This window comes from Artibeus jamaicensis, unplaced genomic scaffold (genome assembly GCF_021234435.1).
Source record: "Artibeus jamaicensis isolate MK-2021 breed Jamaican fruit bat unplaced genomic scaffold, CSHL_Jam_final contig_76, whole genome shotgun sequence".
NCBI classification, from domain to species: Eukaryota; Metazoa; Chordata; class Mammalia; order Chiroptera; family Phyllostomidae; genus Artibeus; species Artibeus jamaicensis.
In genome coordinates this window covers 6,015,699-6,040,137 of record NW_026521954.1, presented here as the reverse complement: position 1 = coordinate 6,040,137, position 24,439 = coordinate 6,015,699, and the positions used below count along the sequence as shown (strand labels likewise).

At 38.5% G+C, this 24,439-nt stretch overlaps 1 protein-coding gene across 5 annotated transcripts in view; it reads right to left on the bottom strand.

Moving 5' to 3' along the window:
- The window catches only part of ARAP2 (ArfGAP with RhoGAP domain, ankyrin repeat and PH domain 2), a 162,196-nt gene that overhangs the window by 95,683 nt on the left and 42,074 nt on the right, over positions 1-24,439 (bottom strand). For all 5 annotated transcript variants that reach the window (XM_053672327.1, XM_053672326.1, XM_053672330.1 and 2 more), the window contains 3 exons: positions 15,940-16,115; positions 4,188-4,303; positions 1,384-1,583 (listed from right to left, as the gene is read on the bottom strand). In XM_053672327.1, coding sequence (XP_053528302.1) covers positions 1,384-1,583; positions 4,188-4,303; positions 15,940-16,115 — 492 coding nt within the window. The remainder of the gene's footprint in view (positions 1-1,383; positions 1,584-4,187; positions 4,304-15,939; positions 16,116-24,439) is intronic.

Sequence of the window (24,439 nt, the reverse complement as noted above, 5' to 3'; positions counted from 1 at the left end):
AGCAACTGACTGCACAGAAACTAAGAGGTAAAAATACAGTGGTAAACATGGTGAAAATATTTTTACTGGAAGAGAGAGAAAAACAAGCTGATAACAGATACTAAAAAACTTGGGAAGTTAAAGACATGAAGAAAACCTGTGCAGATCACTGCTCTTGGAAGTATTTGTCTATTAAAGAAAACAGGGACTAATCGATACACAGAAGGGAATGGTAAGTTTTCGGAAAGCTGGGGTTACCAGCACAGAGTAGGGCAAGTTTATCTACGGAAACAAAAGAAACCATAGTTGAATAGTTTACACAGACAGTTAGTGATGGAGCGAAGATCCCAAGAAGAAAGGAAAAAGGAAGTTTAACAGCTTTGGACAACACAAAGGCTATCTCTTCCTCAGACTGGAGAGGAGAAACTGATAGGGAAAAATGCAAAGTAGAGGGTGATTAATTGATGCTTTTTGTTGTTGCTACTGATATTGTTAACGAGGTCTTTGGGAAATCCACACTACTGTGAGGAGAAATGATGAGCACAGAGCCCTGGCATTAAGGGTTTGAAGGAACGCTTGTCTGGGCTCCAGCTGACCAGGGTGCTCCTCCTCCAAGTCTCTCAATGAAACCTGTTCTCCACCTACTCTGGTCCTTAGTATCCCCTGTGGTAATTACTATTTATATGTTACTGCGGAAATGCCATGTCTTATACATCTTTTTAATTCCTAGGAACAGCACAGTATCTGGGAGAGCAAAGACATGAAGTAAGGTTTGCGTCGTGGCTAACATTCCCCAAGGGCTCCATGGTTACATACCCAGTGGGGTCCGTGCCCTCCATTCACCTGCACAACTGTCTGAGCTCCAGATACAGTGAGCTGTCAAACTGTAAGGTGGAAGGTCACAATAGGAAAACCAGGCCCAGCACTGGTTTCTTTCATAAACTCCAATACACTTGGAAAACGCTTCTGTATAAAAATTCTCATTATAAGAGGTACCACATCTAGTGTGCCAAGCTTAGAGCTTAGAACAACAACCTTGAAGTGAAAAGCAGGACTTACAAAGCATAACAAAAAAAAGATGAATCATACAAAGAGCAAGAGTGTTCAGGGTGCATTCTGAAACACATCTACCTAAAACCGAAGAATGTCAACAGTGTCTTTTTAAAATCCATGCATGGGCCAGTAGGCACAAAAAATGATTATGGGCTTAAAAGTCAATTTTTATATCTAAGCCATGCATAAGAGAAGTTTAGAATTACATTTCTGAAATTGATTTAAATGTGATAAGCTTTCTGTGTTTTTATTTTCCACAACCATTAGCTGGGACGCGGTGTATGACAGCAGAGAGCTCTCGGTGCCGATCTGCTGCCCAACGGTGATGAGCACAGAGTGATTCCTAATTACCAGCACACTTCTTGCAGATGACGACACAGAGATTGATGGATGCCCAGTCTGGGTCAGGGGCTTTGCAATCGGCGCAGCTCCTGTTGGACTCGTTGAACCAAATCTTCTCAGCCACTTCGTAATCGGAGAGAGTTTCCGCAATCGACTGCTGCACAGCTTCGATCCACTCCTGTTTCTCCTTCACAGATTCGGCTATGAAGCTGCAACAATGAGCATGTCTGCATTACCAATTTCCCTTGCGAAGGCCAATGAAGCACAGGGTTCAGCCTGCATATTCATTTCAGTCACAAATTAAACAGCAGCTGAAAAACATACCTTCCAGGCAGTTGGACAGTCTTTTTCTGTTAAAAATCATCTAATTTAGAAATCTATGTTTTTCCTTTAGCTTTTCCCATGGCTTATGACTCTGTTTACATATGTGGAAACAAAATTAACATACATATTTTTCTGACCAGGATATACCAATTGTTTTGTTAGGTAAAAAGGTTAAATGAGAGCCCGTGTTTTCGAAGCAGTGGTTATATAACAATCAATGGGAGACTGGCAGAGTTTCAAAGCTATAGGATTATTTTGCCAAGAAAGAATGTCATGATGTCTGAAACTAAACAATCAAAAACATGTACCAGTATTAAAAATAGATTCTTTTTTTTAAATTAGAAGAATGTACAGATGGCTTTAAGAAACTGAGAAATCAAAAAGTTTAAGTGATTACCATTCTAACAGAATCCTAGGTCATTTTTAGCCATATTTTGATTTATTCTAATTCTTAGTGTCTACTGGGTGCCTGGGTGAAAGAACATAAAATTAAACACCAGTTTCTTAAGCTCCTTTAAGAAATTTTACTGGGCAGCTGCAACATGGTGGGGAAAGCACCACAGTGTTCCCTTCTCAGTCAATGACCCAAAGCAACTCTCTGCATCAAAATGTTCTGTTCTAAAGATGAAAATGCTTTGAAATATAATGGAAATAACAGATGACTAGCATATTCTAAATAACCTATAAGGAAAACAAGTGGCCTAAGTGGATTTTTGGTGAAGTTCTTTATGGTTGCAGCATCAAGATAATATTTAGAGGTTTCTTAGTGGTTTCTGCTTCTCCGTAGAAAGGAACAAGGGAAAACAGACGTCAGTCTTCACCCCTGGTTCCTGGTACAGAGCTCAGAAACCACAGAACTGATACAAAGTGTCTTTTGTACGCTGACAAGCTCCCCTGTGGCTGGGAGCCTAGAATGAAGCAGGACCCAGAAAGACCAAGATGTGGTTCCAGAGTTGGAACTTTGGGGAGCCAGCCCCATCCCTAATGTCCAGCAAGCAGGAGGGCTGGCAGTTGAGTTAATCACAAAGGGCCGAGGATTTCACCAATCACAACCTATGGAATGAAACCTCCGTAAAACCCCCTAAACAACTGGGTTCACAGAGCACCCGGGCTGGTGAACACACTGAGCTGCTGGCTGGCAGGGCCACACACCCAGAGGGAGCCCAGAAGCTCTCACCATTGGTCCCTTGTACCTTGTCCTATGCCAGCCTCCCATCTGGCCTTCCCTGAGTTGCATTCTCTACAACAAACTGGTAATAAGAAACTACTTCTCTGAGTTCTATGAACCAACCTGGGGGAAAAGTGGTCCCAGGAACCCCAATTTATAGCCAGTTTGTACCCAACACTTGCAACTGGTGTAGAGAGGACCACCTTGTGGGACTGAGCCCTTAAAGGCCTGGGGGTCTGGGGGCTGAGGCTCCCTCAGTCTGAGGCTCACTGGGGTACAGCAGAACCTAAGTGAACTGGGGGACACCCAGCTGGGGTCCAGGGAGTGGGAGAGTGGGCTGCTCTGAAGAAAACCCCAACCTATTTGGTGTCAGAAGTGTGGTGGATAAAAACAGGTGAGCCAGCATCTACATTTTCAGTTGAAGCATAAATCTGCATATGTGAAAATAAAGCTTAGTACTCTTCATTCATCTTTTGTTAACATTTGAGCCAGTAGACATATTTTGACAGATCGATTAAGTACCAGACTTGGTAGTGTTTTTGAAATCGCTAAGTAATTGTTAGTCCTTAAAGGCCTCCAACAATCGCATCTGACCTTTACACTGCCTGGTGGTCTGCTGACTATTTGTGACAAATGAATTCACATGTTTGAACTCATCAGATACTGATTTAGACCTCTCCTGTGTATTAACACTGTGGAGTCGTTCCAGATTACTTTAACACATACTAAGAGCATATATTAAGTTTTACATTTCACTATCATAATGAATGATTCCTAGAATACTGTAATACAGGATATACAACAAAGTGCTAAAATATCCGATCAGTAAGTGCTCAAAGGCCTGTTAAATTCAGAATCATTTTAAGCTAAAGTTCCCTTTAGGAAATCATTACAGAGCATTTATAACTAGGGATTGATCTTAAAGGAGGGAATGTATTCGATTAAGCTAAAAGAAAGTAGTTAACACAGCTTCAAGACAAGTTAATTTTCTTTTTTCTTTTATTCCTTCAAAATGTGATATACATTTTCATATTATGTTAATAACAAAAGAAGAACATGCTCACTAAGCTTACTAAGAAAAAGAGGTATAAAGAAAAGAAACCACTCAAATTTCATGAAATTAGTATCTCTGTAGATTCTGTGATTATTCAGGTCATTTTTACAAAGTGTTTACATATATTGGCCAAGAAATTAAACATCAAGGAAAAGTAAAATACTATTTTATTAAAAGACCTAAGGAATAAAATCACCACTAGGAATGGCTCTTCAAAGCTTTCCTACAGTTAAGTGTAGAGACAGAAAATGTTTAAATATAACTTACCTAAAACTTTTATAGGGAGTGATTATTTCAAAAGACTGTTTCACAGTTCGATCCACTTGCTTTACATTTGCTACATTCATAGGAATTGTGGTAATACCAAGTCCACTCTTAAAATCCTAAAGAAAAATATAAAAAATGACAAGCAAAAATATGAGTTTGAAAGTACAATTATATTCTCTAAAACCCAATAAATCCTACTAAATTTTACTATACACATCTATGGAATTAAACAAGTCTTTCAAAAATATGCATTGAGTACTTTTCTTATTTCAGGGGGTGACTTTCAATACGTGAGAACAAGGAGCCATCCTGAGAGTGGGCTGTCCCTAAAGTGTGGGTTTCTCCACCTGGAACGTAAGCTGAGGAGGACCTAGATCTCGAGCTACACATGCCTGGCTCTTTAAAAGCTGGCACTTTCTCACCTTTATTACCATATGCCCAGCAGTTTCTAGGTCTGCTAGCAAATCGCACTGTGTGGTCACTACCATTCCTATCTGTGGGAGGAGGAGGAGAGGTCAGGGCTCAGAACGACCGCGTCACGTGGACAGTGGAGGTGTGCGCGGTGGGGAGGGGCTGAAAGCCAGCCGTCGGCCTGCTCTTCTTTTGTTTTACTGTATGATGCCAGTTCTGCTGTCACATAATTTGTCTCGTTTACTCTCCAACACAGGCGCCTATTTTATAATTTTATCTCATGTCCAGGATTTTATTATATTCCTCTTTCTTCAGTTAGACTCTGAAACAGCTCCTCTGCTGCTATTTTGATATGAAAAGTGCTTTCTGTTCAGCACCTACAGCCACAGTGTCTGGTGTGCCCTCACCAAAATTAGAAATTTTTCCAAAAGCTACAGCCTGCATTTTAAAAGCACTGAAGGCTGCAATATGTTGTCTGGTCATAATGGCTTGAGAATTTATCAAATAAATAATGTCAACATGGTAAAAACACAGAATCTGTACCTCAAAAGATGAAATATCTACGGGGACAGATGTGGCATGAATGTGCTCTCAATCCCTAACTTAAATGATGCCTGGGAAAAGAAGCCACACAAAAGGCGGACGACAGAGAGCACTGGCCCGCTTGCACTGAGGACACTTCACGCAAAGACTGGGAAGGTGACAACTCCCAGGCTGCCTGCCTTCTCTCAGTCTCTCCTGCTGTGCAGATCAAAGGGAAAAGTACCATATTTCCCCCTTTTCCTCTACAGGTGGGAGGGAGGGGCCATATGTCACAGTTTTGGTCAACAAAATATAAATAATTCCTGGCCTGGGTGGAAGGGTAGAGAGAAAAGCTTTGGGAAAACAAAGACTTTCACCCCTTGCCTTCCCATCTTCTTGGGAAATAACATCGAGACGCAGAGAAGCCGTGACAGAATGTTAGGATCCTCCTGGCAAGAAGCCCAAGGACAAATTCTTGCACTTCCAGGAGGCCAGAGTGAGTGAGAAAACGGAGAGAGCCTTGTTCCCTGGGGGCATCATCGCTCTGCACTGCCTTCACCAGGGATTTGTCGAAGCAAGTGAATCCCCGCCCACTGAAGCTGCCCTTCACGTTTCTGACTCTGGTGCATTCCTGACATAACAGTAAGTGAAACAAAAGAGTATTACAGCAGATCCTCCCCCACTTGTAGAGGTATATAGAGTTTTCATTACAAATTGCACAACAGTCTCGTTTTTTTAAGTGTACAAGTTTTTGGTTAAAATAAGACAATGATTCATAAAATAAATCATCAATTAAACACTTCTTTTTCTGAAGAAAGAACAAATGGCTCATTTTGCTAGGGGAAACAGCCAGAAGTTGAGAGTCAGTCATATAAAAGATACAGAGACATGTGAAGTATCATAGAACAATTAAAATTGCATGGAGTACTTCCACTTTGTACAGTAAGCCCACTTAACAAAGATTAGCACTTCATAAGACCTATGTGGATAGAGAAGGCAATCGACGTTTTCCAACCTGGCCCATTTTAATATTTCAGCGTACTGGTACAGTGTTATGCTTACTGACTGAATTAAAAACAAATTCTCAATTATCCATACCAATGAACCAGCCGGATAAGGTGACTGGCAGAGAAACCCCCAGTACATGTGAGTGGAAACTCTGCCCCCTTTCACAAATGAGGAAGTAAAGAAGGGGTAGCAAGATAAGAAATTTTAAAACAGATTTCTAAGCCTAGAATAAAAGAGTTAACTGCATGTCCTGCCAGGAACTGGAGAGCAGGTCACACTGCGGGTTGTACTCTCTGATGGGGGTCTGGCCTGAAGGCGCCCTGTGCTTCTAAGGGCAGAGCTCACTCCGGCCAACGGACCAGTGAATGGTCAAACTGACAACCTTTATGGAAATGGATGGGCCACATCAAGCCTCCAGCCTGACTAGATGGCACCTCATTTCTACAAGCAAGTCATGAAAGGTCTACAAAACCAAAATTTCTGTTAAAAACAAAGTAAGTAAAGGTCAGTTCAAGGCCTCAGACTTATTCCGAGCAAGGCAAAGATGACTTTTTAGCCTGAAAAATAAATTGCAACCCATTATCAGCCGCCTGTGTTATGGCTGTATGGTTTCGAATGTCCACTGAGCTCACCAGCACAAATGGACTGTGAGATGCATCACAGAGGAACAAAACAAATGCCAACGCTCTCGAGGGCTGTTAAATAGGAAACAACTGTGGTCCTTATTGAAAATACTTGTGGTGACAATAAGCCATCTTTTCAGCCAGTATTTAGGACATATTTAGAATTTATCTCATTCCTTGATGCTCATTGAAGTTACCTGTGTTGTTCTAATCCAACCCCCAAGATTCTGGTTCCGAGAATGAAAAAGCAGGGCCTACAAATCTTCAGTTAAAAAACCAAGCAAAATACAGCCCTGCGAGCCTCACATGTAGCCCATATTGAGAAGCACTGAATTACAGAGCAGAACCAGTTGTGGAATCTCGACAGTATATGAATCTGCAGTGTTTAAGTACAGGATATAAGTACTTTTCTCTGCCTTCTGCACAGCAAAAAAAGCAAGCAGTCATATCAGGCAGAAATTATTTGAAATCAGTAAGACTGCTTAAACACAGACTGGCCAGAACTCAGTGATACACTGGGTTCCATCAAGATCCTGGGGGTCCTGGGCTCCCACCCCTGAGTTGATATCCAGAGGCCGTGAGAGCCTCAGTCTTCATCAAGCCTGTACAGAACACTCCCTAATCAAGTCGGCATCTATCTGTGCAGTGCCCTGAAGCTGACAAACAGCTGGGAACGCTCATTTGACTGAATAATTCTGGAAAGAAAGCAGAGCAGAGAGACCCTTTTTGAAATAGGGAAATGTGTCTTGGCAAAGGGTGTTTATTAAGTGCTTAGCAAGTACCAGCCATTGGGCCAAGTCCTGGGTCCATCCCAAAGCATAAGACAGAATATCAGCCTTGGAGAAGATTCAGCCAAAGGAAGGAATGAGAGAATTGTAACAAGTCTGTGAAAAAAAGAGTGCAGAGTGCATAGATGCCGGCAGGGCAGGCACCAAGTTCAGCCCAGAAACGAGAGCTATGTGCATAATAGGCTCTGACACTTGACTGGACAAATGACAGGACCCAGACCAGCTGGCTACAATGCACCTCTCTTGCTTCAGTTCACTCATTTGTGAAATGGAGATAACAGTAGTATCCATTGCATCACTCTGGGGAGCATTCAATCCATACATTAAAAATGCTTAGAAGAATACAGTAAGTGCTACACGGTCCCATTTAGCAATTACGATAATCCTTATTATTATTGTTATGTTCTACCTTTTTAAGTCTGAAGCGAACTGAACATGTTCCCTATTACAAAGTTAATTACAAGAATATATATATGTATCTAAATAATGAGAATGTGTACATTTTAAAAATGGGATGTACTATGAATTTACAAATTCTCACTTACAAATGCAGTATGATGTAATATGTAAACTTTCAAGAAAATTTAAAATAACAACCCACTACAGGTGATCGGACTGTGAGCACTATTCCCATTTTGAAAAACAGGCACAAGTCAGGAAGAAGCCAGACTTCCAACCTTTAAAAGGCTACAGACTGCACGGAAAACAACAATACCACAAAAACTAAATGGCTAGAATATTATTATAGAAAACAGAAAGCCAAAAACCAATTCAAGAGTAAACGATGTTTTGCACGAAGTTTGTGGTCAGACAATGCAGGATCTCAGAAAGTGTGAATCCCACCATGGGTACCGCTGTGACGACGGCCGTGGCTGCACATCGGCAAAGGGGCAACAGCCAAGAGACCCCAGGAGTCAGGCCTGGGGGGCAACCTTGGCTGAGCCGCTCACTAGCTGGATGACTACTGGCAAGTTAGTCAGTGTATCCAGGCCTCGATTTTCTCATTTCTGAAAAGACAGCATTATCTACGTTATATAGCAATGTTATAAAAATGGTGAATATAAAATCAAGGTTCTGATACATCCAGACAATCCTCTGAGTTGAGGGTTCTAAAGCCAGAATTGGTCTGCAGTAAAAAAACTTTCCACTTTATTTACAATGACTGAAAGTATTCACACCAATGATCCCATATTAAATATCCAGATTATAATTAATGGTAAGTATTCACCAAGATGCTGAAATGGATTATTTGTACAACTCTGAAGCAATAAAATCTACTTGAAACTACATTTTAAAACTATATAGTGAAAGCTGCAAAATAAAGATTGATTCCTAAACAGAACAAATAAAGGAGGGTTTATTAACCCCAAATTTGCTGAAATATCAAACCTATTTTGGGAAATACTGGATGCCAAGTTTCCATGCCAGGAATTTTAGAACTTGGTGCTTAAACATTTGTTGAAAACAGATGTGGCATTGTATGACATTGGCACCCGATTTCCTGGGGAATACCAGATGCAAAGTTTGGCCAGAGACAGAACCCAGAGAATCGAGGCCACCAACTCCATCCTGCTGCTTCTTTCTGCACCACACACCCCACAGCCCTATGAGGTCTATTTAAATTCTATCAGAGTTTCAGTCCCATGCCAGACAGACACCAGGGGACATAATGCGGGGAGAGTGAGGGGGAATGAGTCTCTTGTTATGTCCTGATTTGAGAGTGTTTAATCGGGTACATTTATGCCGTTAAAACCTCAATGCCACAATTATCATTAAATAGACAGATACACAAACCCACCAAGCAAGACATCTGGCTGCAATGAATCTGCTAATATTAACATGATGTTCAAAGGACTCATTAGAAAAAAGATGGCAGATTGGTTTTGGGGACAATATAACAAGTGGAAAGTGAAGCCCAGTATCTTAAAAACTGTCTTATATTCATTTGTGGAAATTCCATGCAACATCCACATTATTCCAAGGTTAATAAATTGTAAAGTAATTATTTTTCCAGGACACAGAAAATCTATAGGCTTTAAACTAATACAAAAATCTTAATTACATAAGCAAAATTTCTATGTAACAAAAATAAAGTGAAAAGTAAGCAATAGCTCAAACAGTCGCAGAAAATGGGACATGAAGACTAGTATCATTGTCATATAAACAGCTTTAAAAAAAGACAAAATCTCACTAAGAAAACACAAAGACAATTAGAAGAAAAGAAAATCATTTTAAAAGAAAAATTTTGAAAAGATAAAGTCTCTGTAAATGGCCATTAATTCAACAAGTTTTTTCTACTAAATGTTTACTGAGTGTCAGCTACTTGCCTGGGACTCTTGAGAACACATCGGTAAATAAAGTAAATATTTATACCATTCATTTGGGAATATTAAAATTATAACCCTTTTAAGGTTAAAATGAAACTGGGACCTATTCATACAGCCAACAACACTTTAAATGTAAATAATCCTTTAGAAAAAGGTCATAAATAGTCTTGCCAAAAAAGTAATCAAAAGGGAAAAGACAATATACACAAAAGGCTAGCAGAAATCTTATTTATTACTTATTTATGTCCTACCCCCATTGGCAAGTGAGATCCGAAAGAGGAGGGATATTTGGGGTTACCAATGTACCTCTAGTGCCTAGAGCAGTGCACAAAAATGAGAAGGTACCCAATAAAAAGGTCTTAAATAGATGAATAAAGGGTATAGCCTATGCAAACTCCATTACACAACTCATTTTATACAAACCTGAAGTAACAATGGAAAAAAACTATAATAATTACACTACACTGCAGGCATCTAAAACATACGCCAAGACAAGAAACAGAACAAAATCTGCAAAACCTGAACACTTTGCGGGGGGAGCGTTGTGAAATGGTGCTAAATATTTAAAGGGTTGCTACTTAATTTCTGTGATGATAGCACCACTGTGTTTTGCAGCTGAGTAAATAGGTAAATGACTTATACTATAGAAACGGTATGGAGAGTCTTCAAAAAATTAAACACAGAACTACTGTATGTAGAACTGCTAGATATTTATCCAAAGAAAGTGAAAACAGTAATTCGAAGATATGTGCATGCCTCCACTCACTATAGCATTGTTTACAGCAGTCAAGCTATGGAAGCAGTCTAGGTGTCTATGCACAGATGAATGAATAAAGAAGCGGTGCACATATACAATGGAACAATACTCTGCCATAAAAAGAATGAAATACTGCCATTTGGACAACATGACCCAGAAAGTATTAGGTGAAGTCAGTCAAACAGAGAATGACAAATATCGTATGATTTTGTTTGCGTGTGGGATCAAAATGACCCCACACAAAAAATCAAAATGACCACAACAGAGCAAAACAGAAACAAACTCACAGATACACAGAATAAACTGAAGGTTGCCAAAGGGGAGGAAATGAGGAAACAGGTGGGAAAGGGGAAGGGGATTAACAGGCACAAATCTTCCAGTTATAAAAAGATCATGAGGCTATAACATACAACAAAGAGAATACAGTCAATAATATTGTAGAAACTATAAGGTGACAGGTGGTAACTGGACTTCTTATAGTGATTACATAGTAAGGTATATAAATGTGGGATCACTGTGTTGTATACCTGGAATTAATAGAACATGTGACTATAATTTAAAATCAACTAAAATAAAGAATTTCAGTGTCATTTTATACTTTGCTACCTTTCTCTCTAACAAATGTTTTGATTTTCTTTTTTATGGTGCTTTTTCTACTTTTTACAGCCTATCTGGAAAAATAACAAAACCAACCAACCAACATTCCTTAGGGCATTTCTCTTACTCAGCCAAGAGCGACTTCATGTTTCAGTTCCTACAATCTGCTAATGTGTGCAAGGGAAAGAAAGAGACGAAAAAGGTAAATGTTACAACTGAGCAACTGAGAAAAGTCTGTCTTGACTGCACAGAGTCTGGACCTGCTAGTGAAATGCACAAGGGAGCGTGCAGACTGGCATCTCCCTTGCCATCATGATGCCACTTCTCTTAAAAGAGAAGAAATTTGTACCAGCCAGGTGGCTCACCAAAAGGTTGTGGGTCCAATCTCCAGTCAAGGCACACAGCAGGGTTGCAGGTTTTGACCCCAGGTCAGGTGCACATGAGAGGCAATCCGTCAATCAGTATTTCTCTCTCACATGGATGTTTCCCCCTCTCTCTCCCCTATCTCTCCCTTCCTCTCTCTCCAAAATCATTAAACATATCCTTGGCTGAGGATTTAAAAGAGAAAGAGAAGTTAAAAAATAAAGCAGTAATTATAAAAATGTCTGTTCTGATAGCTATTTTAACTTAGAAAATACACAGAAGTTCTTGATTCAGTAGAAAGAATAGATCCAGAGAAGTAAAAGAATTACCAAAAATAGATTTTTAGGGATGCCTGACATGGAACCTTAGGGACACCTATTGGAAGTAGGGAAAAGGCTTTAGAAAAGATTAGTAATAACCTACAACATTATAGTAAATTTCCAGACATACACAGAGTTAAAGGAACCTAAGGTATCTAACAGTTTCAAACACTTTCTTTTATGCTGGCTTTGCAAATGCAATTTTAATGCCTCCAACAGTGCATTCTCTGGTAATAAAAGTCTGTGTGAAGAAAAAAAACTGAAATAGAATTTGCATGCTGAAAAATGAATTCATATAAAAGTATTAAGATTCTAGCAAAAAAACATAAACCAGGTAGCTATAGTTTAGAACATATGTAATTTATTAGTAACAGTTCTTCAAATTTTTAAATTTATTACCACTAAGAATGATTTTTTTAACTTTCTATGTAAATGTTCATATTTCAAAATATTCAATCAAAAAACATGCTCACAAATGAAGCAATCACAAAAAGAGTTTGTAAAGCAACCCCAAGTTGATAGATGATGAGATAAAGAAGCACCCAAAGTTGTGGAAGGCTGTTTTTACATAGTTTCCAGCTCCAGAAATATCTTGTTCACTTTACCTGGATGCTTATAGTTCCTAAAGAAGAAAAACCTTAAAGCAGTGTTTTCCTGGGTGCAGTTTTGGGCTGTCCTGTCACTGAATCACGAAGATGCTTTCTACAAAGCAGGTTTCACTACACCACCTGCAGAAATTCTAAGTCAGTGGGTCTAATGCATCCAGATATCTGGAACGTTAATGTACAACTTTAAAAAAAAGACAGAAATCCATCTCTTTCTTCCCATGATGCCATTTAAACCTAAGGAGACTAATTTAATTATTTGAGCCGGTAAATAGCAGAGCAAGACTGAACACCCAGAACTGCTACCACCCAGTCCAATGTTCTTTGTTCTGAATGTGCTCTCAGGTTCCTTTTATCACCGCTCTTCCACGTAGGCTGCAGCGCCTGCCCTTCCACCGCTCTCCGTTTACTCCCTCTAGTCACCTCCAAAGTAAATTAGTAAAACTATGTACAAATAGAGGAAAGAAAATTATAAATTGTTCATATGTTAGGGTAGTGAAGGTCCCTTTTCTTTATTTTTTGTTCTAGTTGCACTGCAAATTATATGGACAACAGATTCACTGATTTAAAATTTTTTAATTAAAATAAGTTAGCTTTGATGCATAGAACTAAATTAGAGCCAATACATATTAAGATACAAAGGCTCAAATCTAACACCCTTTATGTTTATGATGAGATTTTTTTCCCATCATCCTTTATATAGTGTATAAAACTTAGAAGTTGCATCGGACTATTCTGTTATCTCTCAGTGCTTTTCCTAAACACTAGCTTAAAGCCCTCTGCATTCAAGAAAAAGATTTCTTATTTAGCATGTCACCCAAATTCTTCACACAATTTGCTAAACCATGTCAGCAAATCATTGGGCAAATTACCTCAAAGGAACAGCATGTAGTGGGATATAAAAATAAATTAAATCAGAATGGTACGTCAGGGCCTAAACATAGAGGGCCTTCCTCAATGTGCCCATCCTGTCTTCAGGGAACTAGTTCTTCAGACCAAGTCCCTTAAGACATGGCTTCATACAATATGATTAATATGATGCAATTTTTTAAAAGAACACACATACAAACAATAGTATGCACTTTTTAAGTGTGTGTGGGTTTATACATATAAAATGTATAGATGCACATTAATGCATTTAAAAGGACCTGAAATAGACATACATACAAAAAACGTTTACTCCTCCAAATATGAGGAGGGGCCAAGTATTAAGGCTTTAGTTTTAATGAGAGTATATTCATTTTGCGTGTACCTGGAAGTGTTCTAATTCTCAGGCTTCATCAGACGCCCGTGTTCCGCACTTCTCTGTGATGCTTACACAAGTCTAACAGCACTGAGCTCACCACTGACCAGAAACGCTGGTCTTCGACTTTGCCTCGGGACACCTTGGGCCGTCCAGTTAGCATGTCACTTTCCAAGGGCCTGACGGGGTACAATGTTTATTGGAAGAACACTGGGAACCTTCTAGGCAACTAAATTATTCAAGGAAAGGATCTGAGTCTATTTCTGAAAGGTCACAGGCCACATATTTTCTTTTCAATATACACTTTAAGAAGATAGTTTCATATAGCAGCTAAGAAGCTAGGCTGAGAGTTACCAAATTCTGGTTTTAAAGTAAACTCTAAATAATGAACTGTAATCCCTAAACGAGTTACTTAATCCTTGTTTTCCTCATCTATAAATCATGGATAAGAATATCTTCCCCTTCCATTTGTGGGAAAGATTAAAAAGAATGTCTGTAAATAATTAGCAAGTAGCTGGTACTCAACAAATGGCAGTCATGCCCAGCCAAGTAGCTCGGCTGCTGAGAGCACTATCCCGATATGCCAAGGTTGTAGGTGGAACAACAAAATTGATGTTTCTCTCACTCTCTCCCCCTCTTCTCTAAAATCAATAAATAAAATTTAAAAACAAAACCAAATGATGGTCATTATTATCCATTTTATGCTCAATTACTAATATTAAATAAAAATTCCCTAACCTCCAGCTATTCAGAAAATATTAATAAAACCTTAACACTCTACTTTTAGAGAATAACCAACTCAACCAATCTAACTAATGTAAGTAATTACACTGATAATTTGAGGCCCTTCAAGTCTGTGCAAGTAAAAGATGAACACCTCAATTAACTTGTGGTATTCATTTGGCAGAGTAACTTCCATACTGATACATGCACATGAGGCATTTTTAATCTCCATTCCAAGAAAAGGTTTAATCATCTTACTTTACAAACTGAATGTTCATACAGAATTCATACACATTATTAAGCTACACATCACTATTCTTGAGGAATATGCTACCTACTTCCGAGTTATTAAAATGCCAACAGGGCTCAACTAACACTGCCCACAGTTAACTGGCTAACAAATCTTACCCCCTGGAAAAAAATGTAATGAATAAGTTTATACTGAAGGTCAGAGGATGGCTTGTATAAAGATCTATAGTTAATTTTTTGAAACTACTGTTGTTTGTTTTGAGTTGGTATCTCTAGTTTTGTTTTCAAAACAGTCAGCATTCATATTTTACCATATCAAACCTCATCAAAATGAATCATAAAATGAGTTCATTTTTGATCAGCTATCCAAAGCACACCATTTGATTCCACAAATAATTACTAAGCACTGACTATATTCTAAGCTGAAAGATCAAGTAATTAATTCCCCAAAAGAGTTAAGAAAACAATTTTCTTATACATATTAAAATCAACATATGATAGGAAAGGAATGGCTACGGAATCACACGAAGTTAATGAAATTCATAGAACTTTAAAATCAGTCTCCTCAAAACATTTAAATTTTCTATCGAGTCCTTTGATATTAACCAAATTCAATAAGTCAACAAGCCTATTTTATTTATATTTGTGATGATGTGTGTATGTACATATGTGTGAATGTGTGTATAGCAGTCACTTACCTCTAATAAATTAGTCCCCTACTAGTAAATAACAAACATATCTGCTCAAAAAAAAAAAAAGCCAAGATGGTATAAACTAAAGAAAAATACATGCCTACTCTGTAGCTTTCTGTCACAAAATCGCGAAAACAGAAAAGAAAAAGAAAGAAATGAAACACAACAGATGCAGTACTGGGCCTGTTTCATCAACAGCTGTAATGTCGAATTTGTCCTTAATTATTCTCTCATGTTGTTTAATAATATCTCTTCATCTGAGGAATACTTTTCAAAAATTATTTTCAATGAGTCTATTTCCTCAGTCCCTTAAAAAGGTAATGTCTAGCCTGAAATCCAATGTAGACTACTTTCTTGCTACTGAATGACTGAGAAAAGTCAACAAAACAACTCTCTTTGTTATATTTTGTGGAGTACTCAAGGCAAAAGCAAGACTGTAAGCAAAAACACTGATTAGCCCAACAAGGCCCCGTTGCTAGTGTAACCAACGAACTGCAATTTGCAACTGCAGTAACACGGCTTACCTGTTCATTTTTGCAGAGCCACACACTGTTTCCACTTAACGCGGTAAAAATTTTGGCTTTATAACCTCTCAATTCAAGATATCCACATTTATCAGGTGCAGCAACTGTTTGAGACTGCGAGGGGGACTGCGATTTCAGTGCGTTTAGGAGTACGCTCATCCAGTCATTTCTCTCCTCTGAAAATAAAGATGGGAGAAAATACATATCCACACTTATATAAATGGCATGCACATAGCAACATTAGGCCTCTACTCTCTTTACAACAGGTAATTCGAAGACTCTTTCCCATGACCACACTCTAAATGCTACTGCAGGCAGGGCCAAGAGCCCTGTTCTGTAAGGAAGAGGAATCACACACACTGCTCTGTAGTCCTGTAACCAGTAACAATGGCCCTACCTGGAAGCTTGTTAGAAACGCAAAAATCTCAGACCCCGCTCCAAACATGATGAATCAGAATCATCCTGTTTTTAAAAAGATCCCCAGAGGACATGTTTCCATGTTCATGTTTAAGAAGTACTCTTCAGGATTACTCATGAGATTGGATTTTCTCTTTTAATAGAAGAAAGTAATAATGTGACCGAACAGTTAAAATATTGTACTTGGCAATTAAGTTACTCAACGCCCAGAAAATCTTCCTTCCTGTCACTTAGAACATACTCTGTTTAACAGTACATTGCCTTGATATTCATTTATTCATTCCATTCTCAACAGAGTCACTAACAATAGCAACTCATTCGGTAAATTAAAATGTGGGTCTGTCACTTCACCAAAGCTAGGTGGCCTTCATATACAAAACATGTTATGGGCACAGGAATTGGATCTCATTCCCAGAGAGCAATCAAAGCTATAAGTCAAGTTAGATATGAACACAAAATGGAACACGGAGTACAAAGAGTCGTACAAATGGTGTCAAATAATTAATCAATTCAATGATGGTAAGTGATTTGCCTAAGAGTATGAAGTACGTTAGTATTAAACTTAAGAGAATCCAGTGTTTTAGCTGTCAGACAACTGTTTCTGGGACTATGAAAAGAAGGGGTATTTGTGGTAGGACTTGAGAATGAAGAACAATTGAAAAGACAAAACTGAGGTTTGGAAAGCCCAGGAGACATAGCAGCTACCTAATATATAGAAACAAACACAGGAAGGCTGCCAAAATGAGGGGATAAAGAAATATGTCCCAAATGAAAGAACAGAACAAAACTCCAGAAAAAGAACAAAACAGAATGGTGACTAGCAATCTATTAGATGCAGAGTTCAAAATACTGGTTATAAAGATGCTCCACGAACTTAAGGAGAACTTCAACAGCATAAAAAAGGACACAGAAACCATAAAAAAAATCAAGTCAGAAATGAAGTATACATTAACTCAATTGAAAAATAATTCACAGGGAATCAATAGTAGAGTAGATGAAGCTGAGAATCAAATCAGCAATTTGGAATATAGAAATAAAAACACCAGATCAGAATAGCAGAAACAAACAAAAAAATCCCCCCCAAAAATGAGGTTAGTGTAAGGAGCCTCTGGAACAACTTCAACTGTACCAACATTCACATCATGGGGTTGCTGGAAGGAGAAGAGAAAGAGCAAGAACTTGAAAACCTATTTGAAAAAAATGATAGGAAACTTCCCTGACCTGGAGAAGAAAGTAGACATACAAGTCCAGGAAGCACAGAGAGTCCCAAGCAAGATGAACCCAAAGAGGCCCACACCAAGACACATCAAAATTAAAATGCAAAAGGTTAAAAAGGAAAGAAGAGAATCTTAACAGCAGCAAGAGAAAAGCAGTTACTTACCCACAAAGAAGCTTCCATAAGAATGTCAGCTGATTTCTCAACAGAAATTTTTCAGACCAGAAGGTATTAGCAAGAAATATTCAGAGTGATGCAAAAAAAAGGAACTACAATCAAGATTACTCTACCCAGGAAAGCTATCATTTAGAATTAAAGGATATATGAAGAAGTTCCTAGACAAGAAAAGGCTAAAAGAGTTCATCACTACCAAACCAATAGTACATGAAATGTTAAAGGGTCTTCTTTAAGAAGGGAAAAAAGATAAGAAACATGAAAAATAAAACAGCAATAAATACATATTTGTCAATAATAGAATCTACAAAACAAATAAGCAGAACAGAAACAGACTCAAATGCAGAGAACACTTTGATGGTGGCCAGATGGGACAGGGGTGAGGAGGATGGGTGAAAAAGGTGAAGGGATTAAGAAGCACAAATTGGTTGCTACAGAGTATTCATGGGGGTGTAAAATACAATATAAGAAATATAGTCAATAACATTTTAATAACGATGTATGATGTCAGGTGGGTACACAATTTATTGGGATAATCACTTAGTAAGTTGTATGATGTCTAATCACTGGGGTGTACACCAGAAATGATATAATAATGTATATCAACTGTAATTGAAAACTAAAAAATGGTTAAAAAGAACTGGTGTCTTGAAGAGGAGAGGAAAAAGTGGAACTTACAACTCAAAGTAAGCAGAGGAAAACACAAGAACAAAGACAGAACCAGCATCTGTTCAGGGACTAAATTATAAACAAACATATTTATAATTTTAAGCTCAAAAGGAAATAATTGAAAATAGGACTAGATATTCTCCAGTGCCTATGTAAGGAATTTTGTCTTTATTAAGATGCAAAGGTATTAGAGGATTCTTAGCAAGGAAGGGATGTAATTAGGATGACAATAGGTGGACAAAAAAAAAGGCTTGGACATTCAGGAATAAGGCTAGAGAGAGACTTAAAAGTGCAATGAAAAGGGAAATAAAGACACAAAAAGTCAAGACATTAAGAGGAGTAGAAAGTAGCTGAGGTTCTGAATATGTATGACAGGTATTCACAAAAAAAATAAATGACTCAGAACAGTTACCTTGGTGTTGTGTATTGATCGGACAAAGAAGGTAAAAAATTCCATTTTATTAACAGAACTACCCCAGGTTCTCAGTGCTCAGGCATGAGCATCGAGGGAGACCGACAGCAGCATGAAAACAAATATCACTTATACAAAGAAAGACACATGGATGTGGATAAATGTTTAATGTAAATGAAGAAGAAACAGATAAACCTTGAATGACAACTCTATCTATGAATCTGGAAAATGGGTTAGCAAAAAAAGAAAAAAATAAAGCAGTGGATATGAAGGCAAAAGGAAAAAACAGTGAATTCCAGGCAGGAAAAACATTGAAGAAGGCGAAAGATACTCCTTCCCAAAGCTTGGGAAATCGGACAGTAACTCAGATCCTTCTACAACAGGTCTGGCCAGAATAACTTCATTGTAAATTGAACTATGTTTCCATATTAGACTTGCTCACAGTAAAATAAGAATCCAAAGTTATTTCCTAATATGAGTCTTAATTTTCAACTATCTTCCTTCATATTTGCTCACCTTCAAAACTACTAAAATCAGTTTTTTCATAATATGTCTAAATTTTAAAATTATCTTCATTCTCATCACCTTCAAAACTACTAACAAGAGTCAATTGTATCTCTAATGACCAAAGTCAAAGTATTTACTAAAAAGTCACTCAACAAGGACTACTGTAGGTGTTACATAATCCCCAGGTAATGGTGCTTGTTCCTATATATCAGGACAAAATATTTACTGAACTACTCCAGCATCATTTCATAAACTACAAGATGTAAAGATATTCAAGTTGCTAAGTCAATGTCAACATGCAGCAGCTATTCTACATTTTACATCTACATAAACAGATCCAGACTGCATCATGATAATTTATTACATTTTCAGTAACAACAGCAGACTTTCCACTTAACTTGGTTATTACTTGTGATCATTAGTTTCACACATGATAGTCCTGCCAAGTATATATATATAATGTTTTCTGCTTGTTTGTGTCCGCGTAAGTCACTGAGTTTAAAATGTTGGCTATAATTATACATACTGGGCCAAAGTGTGTGTGCCTTCTTGATTACTGTGAGCAGAGATCTCAGTGTCTGGAAATAATTTGAAACAGGCAATCGCATCTGTTGGACTTCAGCACATTAAGGCTGCATCTCAGCAAATGGTCCGCTTACAGCCTAGAAGAATTATCAAGCTCCCAAAGGCCTCATCAACTAATAGGAAGCGAACAGTCGTAAAGACGATTAGGAATTAATAGTAACACTCAGCTTATTCTTAATAATTCATGCCAACAAAGATATAACAATGATACAGAAAATTCAAACAATAAAATAGATTACAAGTTTCATTCCTTATTCGGCCATACAACACGCATATCCTTAGACATGGGAGACACGCTTTGGCAAGTCACAGTATTCCAAAACAAATAATAATTTTTCCCTTGGGCAAAGTGTTGAGGGCAAAGCTAGATGCTATGTTAGCTTTGCTGGCTCTTCACACCAAGGTACTTTTATTCTTTCCAATAACAAATATTTACCAAGTGTCTATGCACCATCCCTTCTGAGAACATGCTCTGACCTGGATATGGCTTTGCTTAAAGTAGAACATTTCAAGTTTAGAAGGAAAAAAAAAGGGGGAGAAGTAGGAGAAACAACAGCAATTCCCTCAAACCTCAAATCAGTTCTCGAGGTGTTCAGGAATGTCAACTATGCTATAAGACTCAAAAAAGGAAATTTTTTAAAAAATCAACAGGACAGACTTAATATTCTCTGAACTATCGGATTTAGCAGTAGGCATAAATACTAGTAACAAAGGATTGATTACTCTAAGTATTATTACTAGACAAGGGCTGTGTGACAGATTAATAACATAATCTATCCACGTTTAGACGGACCCTTTTGATGTACTATAATCTGCTATGATAATACTGTATTCTTACACTGTATATCTTATATGATATACAATATAAAAAATCCCATCATGTAACTCATGATCGATTTTAGAGAAGGAAATATTGCATGCCAGGGTTGTTCTTGTAATCAATAATGATTCATTCATACAAATATTTACTGAATGCCTCCTATCTTCCAAGACCTACTCTAAATACCAGGACCGAAGAGGGAACAGGACAGATCTACCTTTCTCTCCTGGAGCTCACATTCCTGTGAAAAGAGGAAGGCAAGAACAGGTAGCACAGTGACAAGTCCAATAGGGTAAAATAAAGAATGAGATGAGGGACACGGTGAAAACCCTACGTTTTATGTAGGGTAATAGAAAAAGCCTAGGAAGGTGATGGTTGAGCAAAACTCTAAAGGAAGAAGCAGTAAGAGAGCAAGTCAAGAAGATGGCTGGAGGAAGAGCACTCCAGGATTAAAAAAAAATAGGCAGCAAGTGTTAAAACTCTAAAACAACAAACAGCAGGTTTGGTAGGTTCACAGAATGGGAGGCCCCTGCAGTGGAAATGTAGTGAGTGAGGGAGAGCACAGAGACGACATGGGCAGAGGAACCGGGGCCAGACTGCGCAGGGGGGCCTTTGGACATCAGGAGCACCTCACTCTCAGTGAAACGGAAAGACAACAAGGCATCTGAAGTGGCCTGCGATGACCTTTCTTGTTCAACGACCACTCTGATAGCTGTAGTGAAGATATGACTGTAGTCAATCAAGGGAGGCGATTACAACAATCCAGTCAGAAGTGGTGGCTTGTACCCGAGTGGTAACAGTGGAGGTAATGAGAACTGGTCTGAAGACAGACATACTTCCAAAGTCAAAGTGGTAAGATTCGACGATGGACTGGATGTGATGTATGCGAGAGAAACGACTCTGCAGTCTGTAGCCTACTGTATTATAAGAAGTCTATCAGAGGACACGGCTGAGAGCTTTCAATCCCCTGGCTCTCCATCCCGGTAGTAAATGCCCCATGCCTTGCTTCTAAAACACTGAGGATTTTAAGACAGGTAAGTCAGCTTGCCCAAAACATCTAAGGGGAATTTAAGTTTTTTTATCTCAAGTGTTCTTTATGAATGAATGAATGAATGAATGAATGAATGAATAAATAATCAGTAAAAGCTCTGCAGTATCACAGCTGCCACTGGAGGGTCGTATGTTGTTGTCCAGAAACATGGTGGAAAGGACACACCTGCCGGTCTCCCAGGAGTCTGGAATTGGCTAAAGTGGATAGGAACGTGAACCTGCAGCTGACAGCCAGTGCTGACAATGGCCTTGGAATGGGAATGACCAGGCAGAATTCTTAAGCCTTCTTTGAACTGGGAGCACCGCCCAAACATCGCCTGCTTTTTGAAGCAGCACATCTGCGTGTGTGACAGCAGGTGCCAAGGGAACAGGGACTAAATGAAGAGATCGTCAGCTGTTATGACCAGTCCCAGTGGTTCTGCTTGAGGACAAAAAGAATCACACTAAATTTTACATACGAGGAAGAGCGTTTCTAACATGTTATTACTTCGGTATACTTCACTTTCAACCAAGAGAACGACAATATGGCACTAGGAAACCTAGGGGAACTGAAGCCTTTGAAAATGTGTGGGGTGGAAATGCCCAAGTGTAACCCCGTCTTAACGGTGGGCTGTGCAGTGGTCTGGAAAGAGCAGCGCCGGCTTCAGGGGGGACGAGGGGAGCCGCTGTTGCAGGTCATTCAGAACCTTTCTGCCGAAAACAAAGAAGTCTCCTCTGCTAGGACATGAAAGCATTTCCCCTTTCTGTTCTACCTTTGGTCTTCTATGAGGAACAGATTGAAACCAAGTTCAATTTGGTTTCAAGTTCATTAAGTCAAATATGTCACATGACTGATTTCTGAGGTTCCCACAAAATAAAAAATAATCAGATAAATACTTGGAAGGAAAAAATACTCTTAATAAGCCCATTTAGCATCTGGCTGAAAGTTCCATACTAACCATATGGACACATATATACCATTTACATATATGTATATGCACACACACCTCTACATCCACATATCTTTAAAAATGTGAGTTGTTACTATGCAAAAATGTGAGTTGTTACTATGCAAAAATGACTTTCGATGAAAATAACTTATTCAGTAATCTATGTGAATAGTCTTTCTTTTCACTACAATAGTATTTTCATGCTTTCAAAAATTAAAGATCTAAGACTTAATAAATAATCTTCACCCAAGTTCATAAAATTCTTGTACTAAGTGGACATCTCAGAGATGAACTGTGCATCACAGAAGGATTTAAGGGTCCATTATAAACCTACAACTTGTCAACACATGTGGGGTGATCCATTCTACTTAAATAAAATGTGTGTCTAACTTTTAACCACAGCAAGCACATAGGGTTAAACAGATTTTCACACAATTTGGAAACTTTATTTAGTATGTCCATCTTAAAATGCAGGCCACGTGGCATATGTGAAGTTCACTGTGAGAGGCCAAGGGCAAGGTGAGAAGCACCTCAAAGAAGCAGGTGGCACCTCTGGGGCCACGGGAACCAGAGCAGAAGGGAAGATCACCAGGCCAGCCAGCCAAGAGCAGCAATGCCATGTGTTTTAAGAACTAGCCTAAGGGAAAACTGAGTTCAAACACCAGTTCTGTAGCGAATATCACAACTTTCTGAACTTTTCGAGAAAATGAGTCACGAAAAGCGGCTTCTCACATAGGCAGGTCTACAATTTCTGTAAAGGGCCAGACAGTTGGGGTTCCTAACCATGGAGTCTGTGCAGCAACAACTCAGTACTGTCATGGAGACAGAAAACAGCCAAAAATGCCATGTCAGCGAGAAAGAGCAGTTGTGATTTCACCAGGTTTCATTTACAAAAAGAAGTGGAGAGCCAGACTTCGGCTACAGGGTGTGGCGTGTCCACCCTGCTCTAGATGAACGCTCTCAGTGTCTCTTGATAGCAAGTAAGAAACTCTGTTTACATTCCAGATGTACAACAGGCGCATCGGTATGTCTCCCAATACAGTGCTTACTGGAAACGCTGTACTCTGGCATTTCTTATTCTTTTTTTGTAGTTGTTTTGTTTCATGGCGGGCAGGGAGGGGGGCGGGGGGGACGGTTCTTTTGATATCAGAAAGTACTAAGTTGATCTCACAAGTGGGTGGTAATTCCAGTTTGACAAAAGCTGCTCCAGTATCAACAGCAACTGGGACTTACTCATTATCCCAAGCAATACAGGGAGCTTTCTAGGAATATATGATAGTTAGGGAAAGATAGTTTGAATGCTTTCTACTGGCCATGTCCAAGTGTATGTTCTAGGAAGCTGACAGTATGAAAAAGATAAATACTGTCCCATAACACTTAATATCATTGTAGTTTATAAAAGGTAAATACTTATATGTGTAAAATAGAATAGTGATTGTCATACCTACATACCTTGTAAAACTATTGTGAAAATGAAGCATTTTGATTTTCTGGCTCACAGCTTATATTCAGTAAGTTTTCTCTATTACCATTATTCCAATAATTAAGTGCCAAGAAGTAAAAGAACTTTTAAAAATCAAGTTGTTATAATCTATACTAAAAGTGGGCTTCAAAATACATTAAAATCCTATTTAATTAATGAAGACAATCTTACCTATATTATTTAAAAACAGAAGTTTTATATGAATTACATTATTGGCAGTCCACCAAAATACACAATA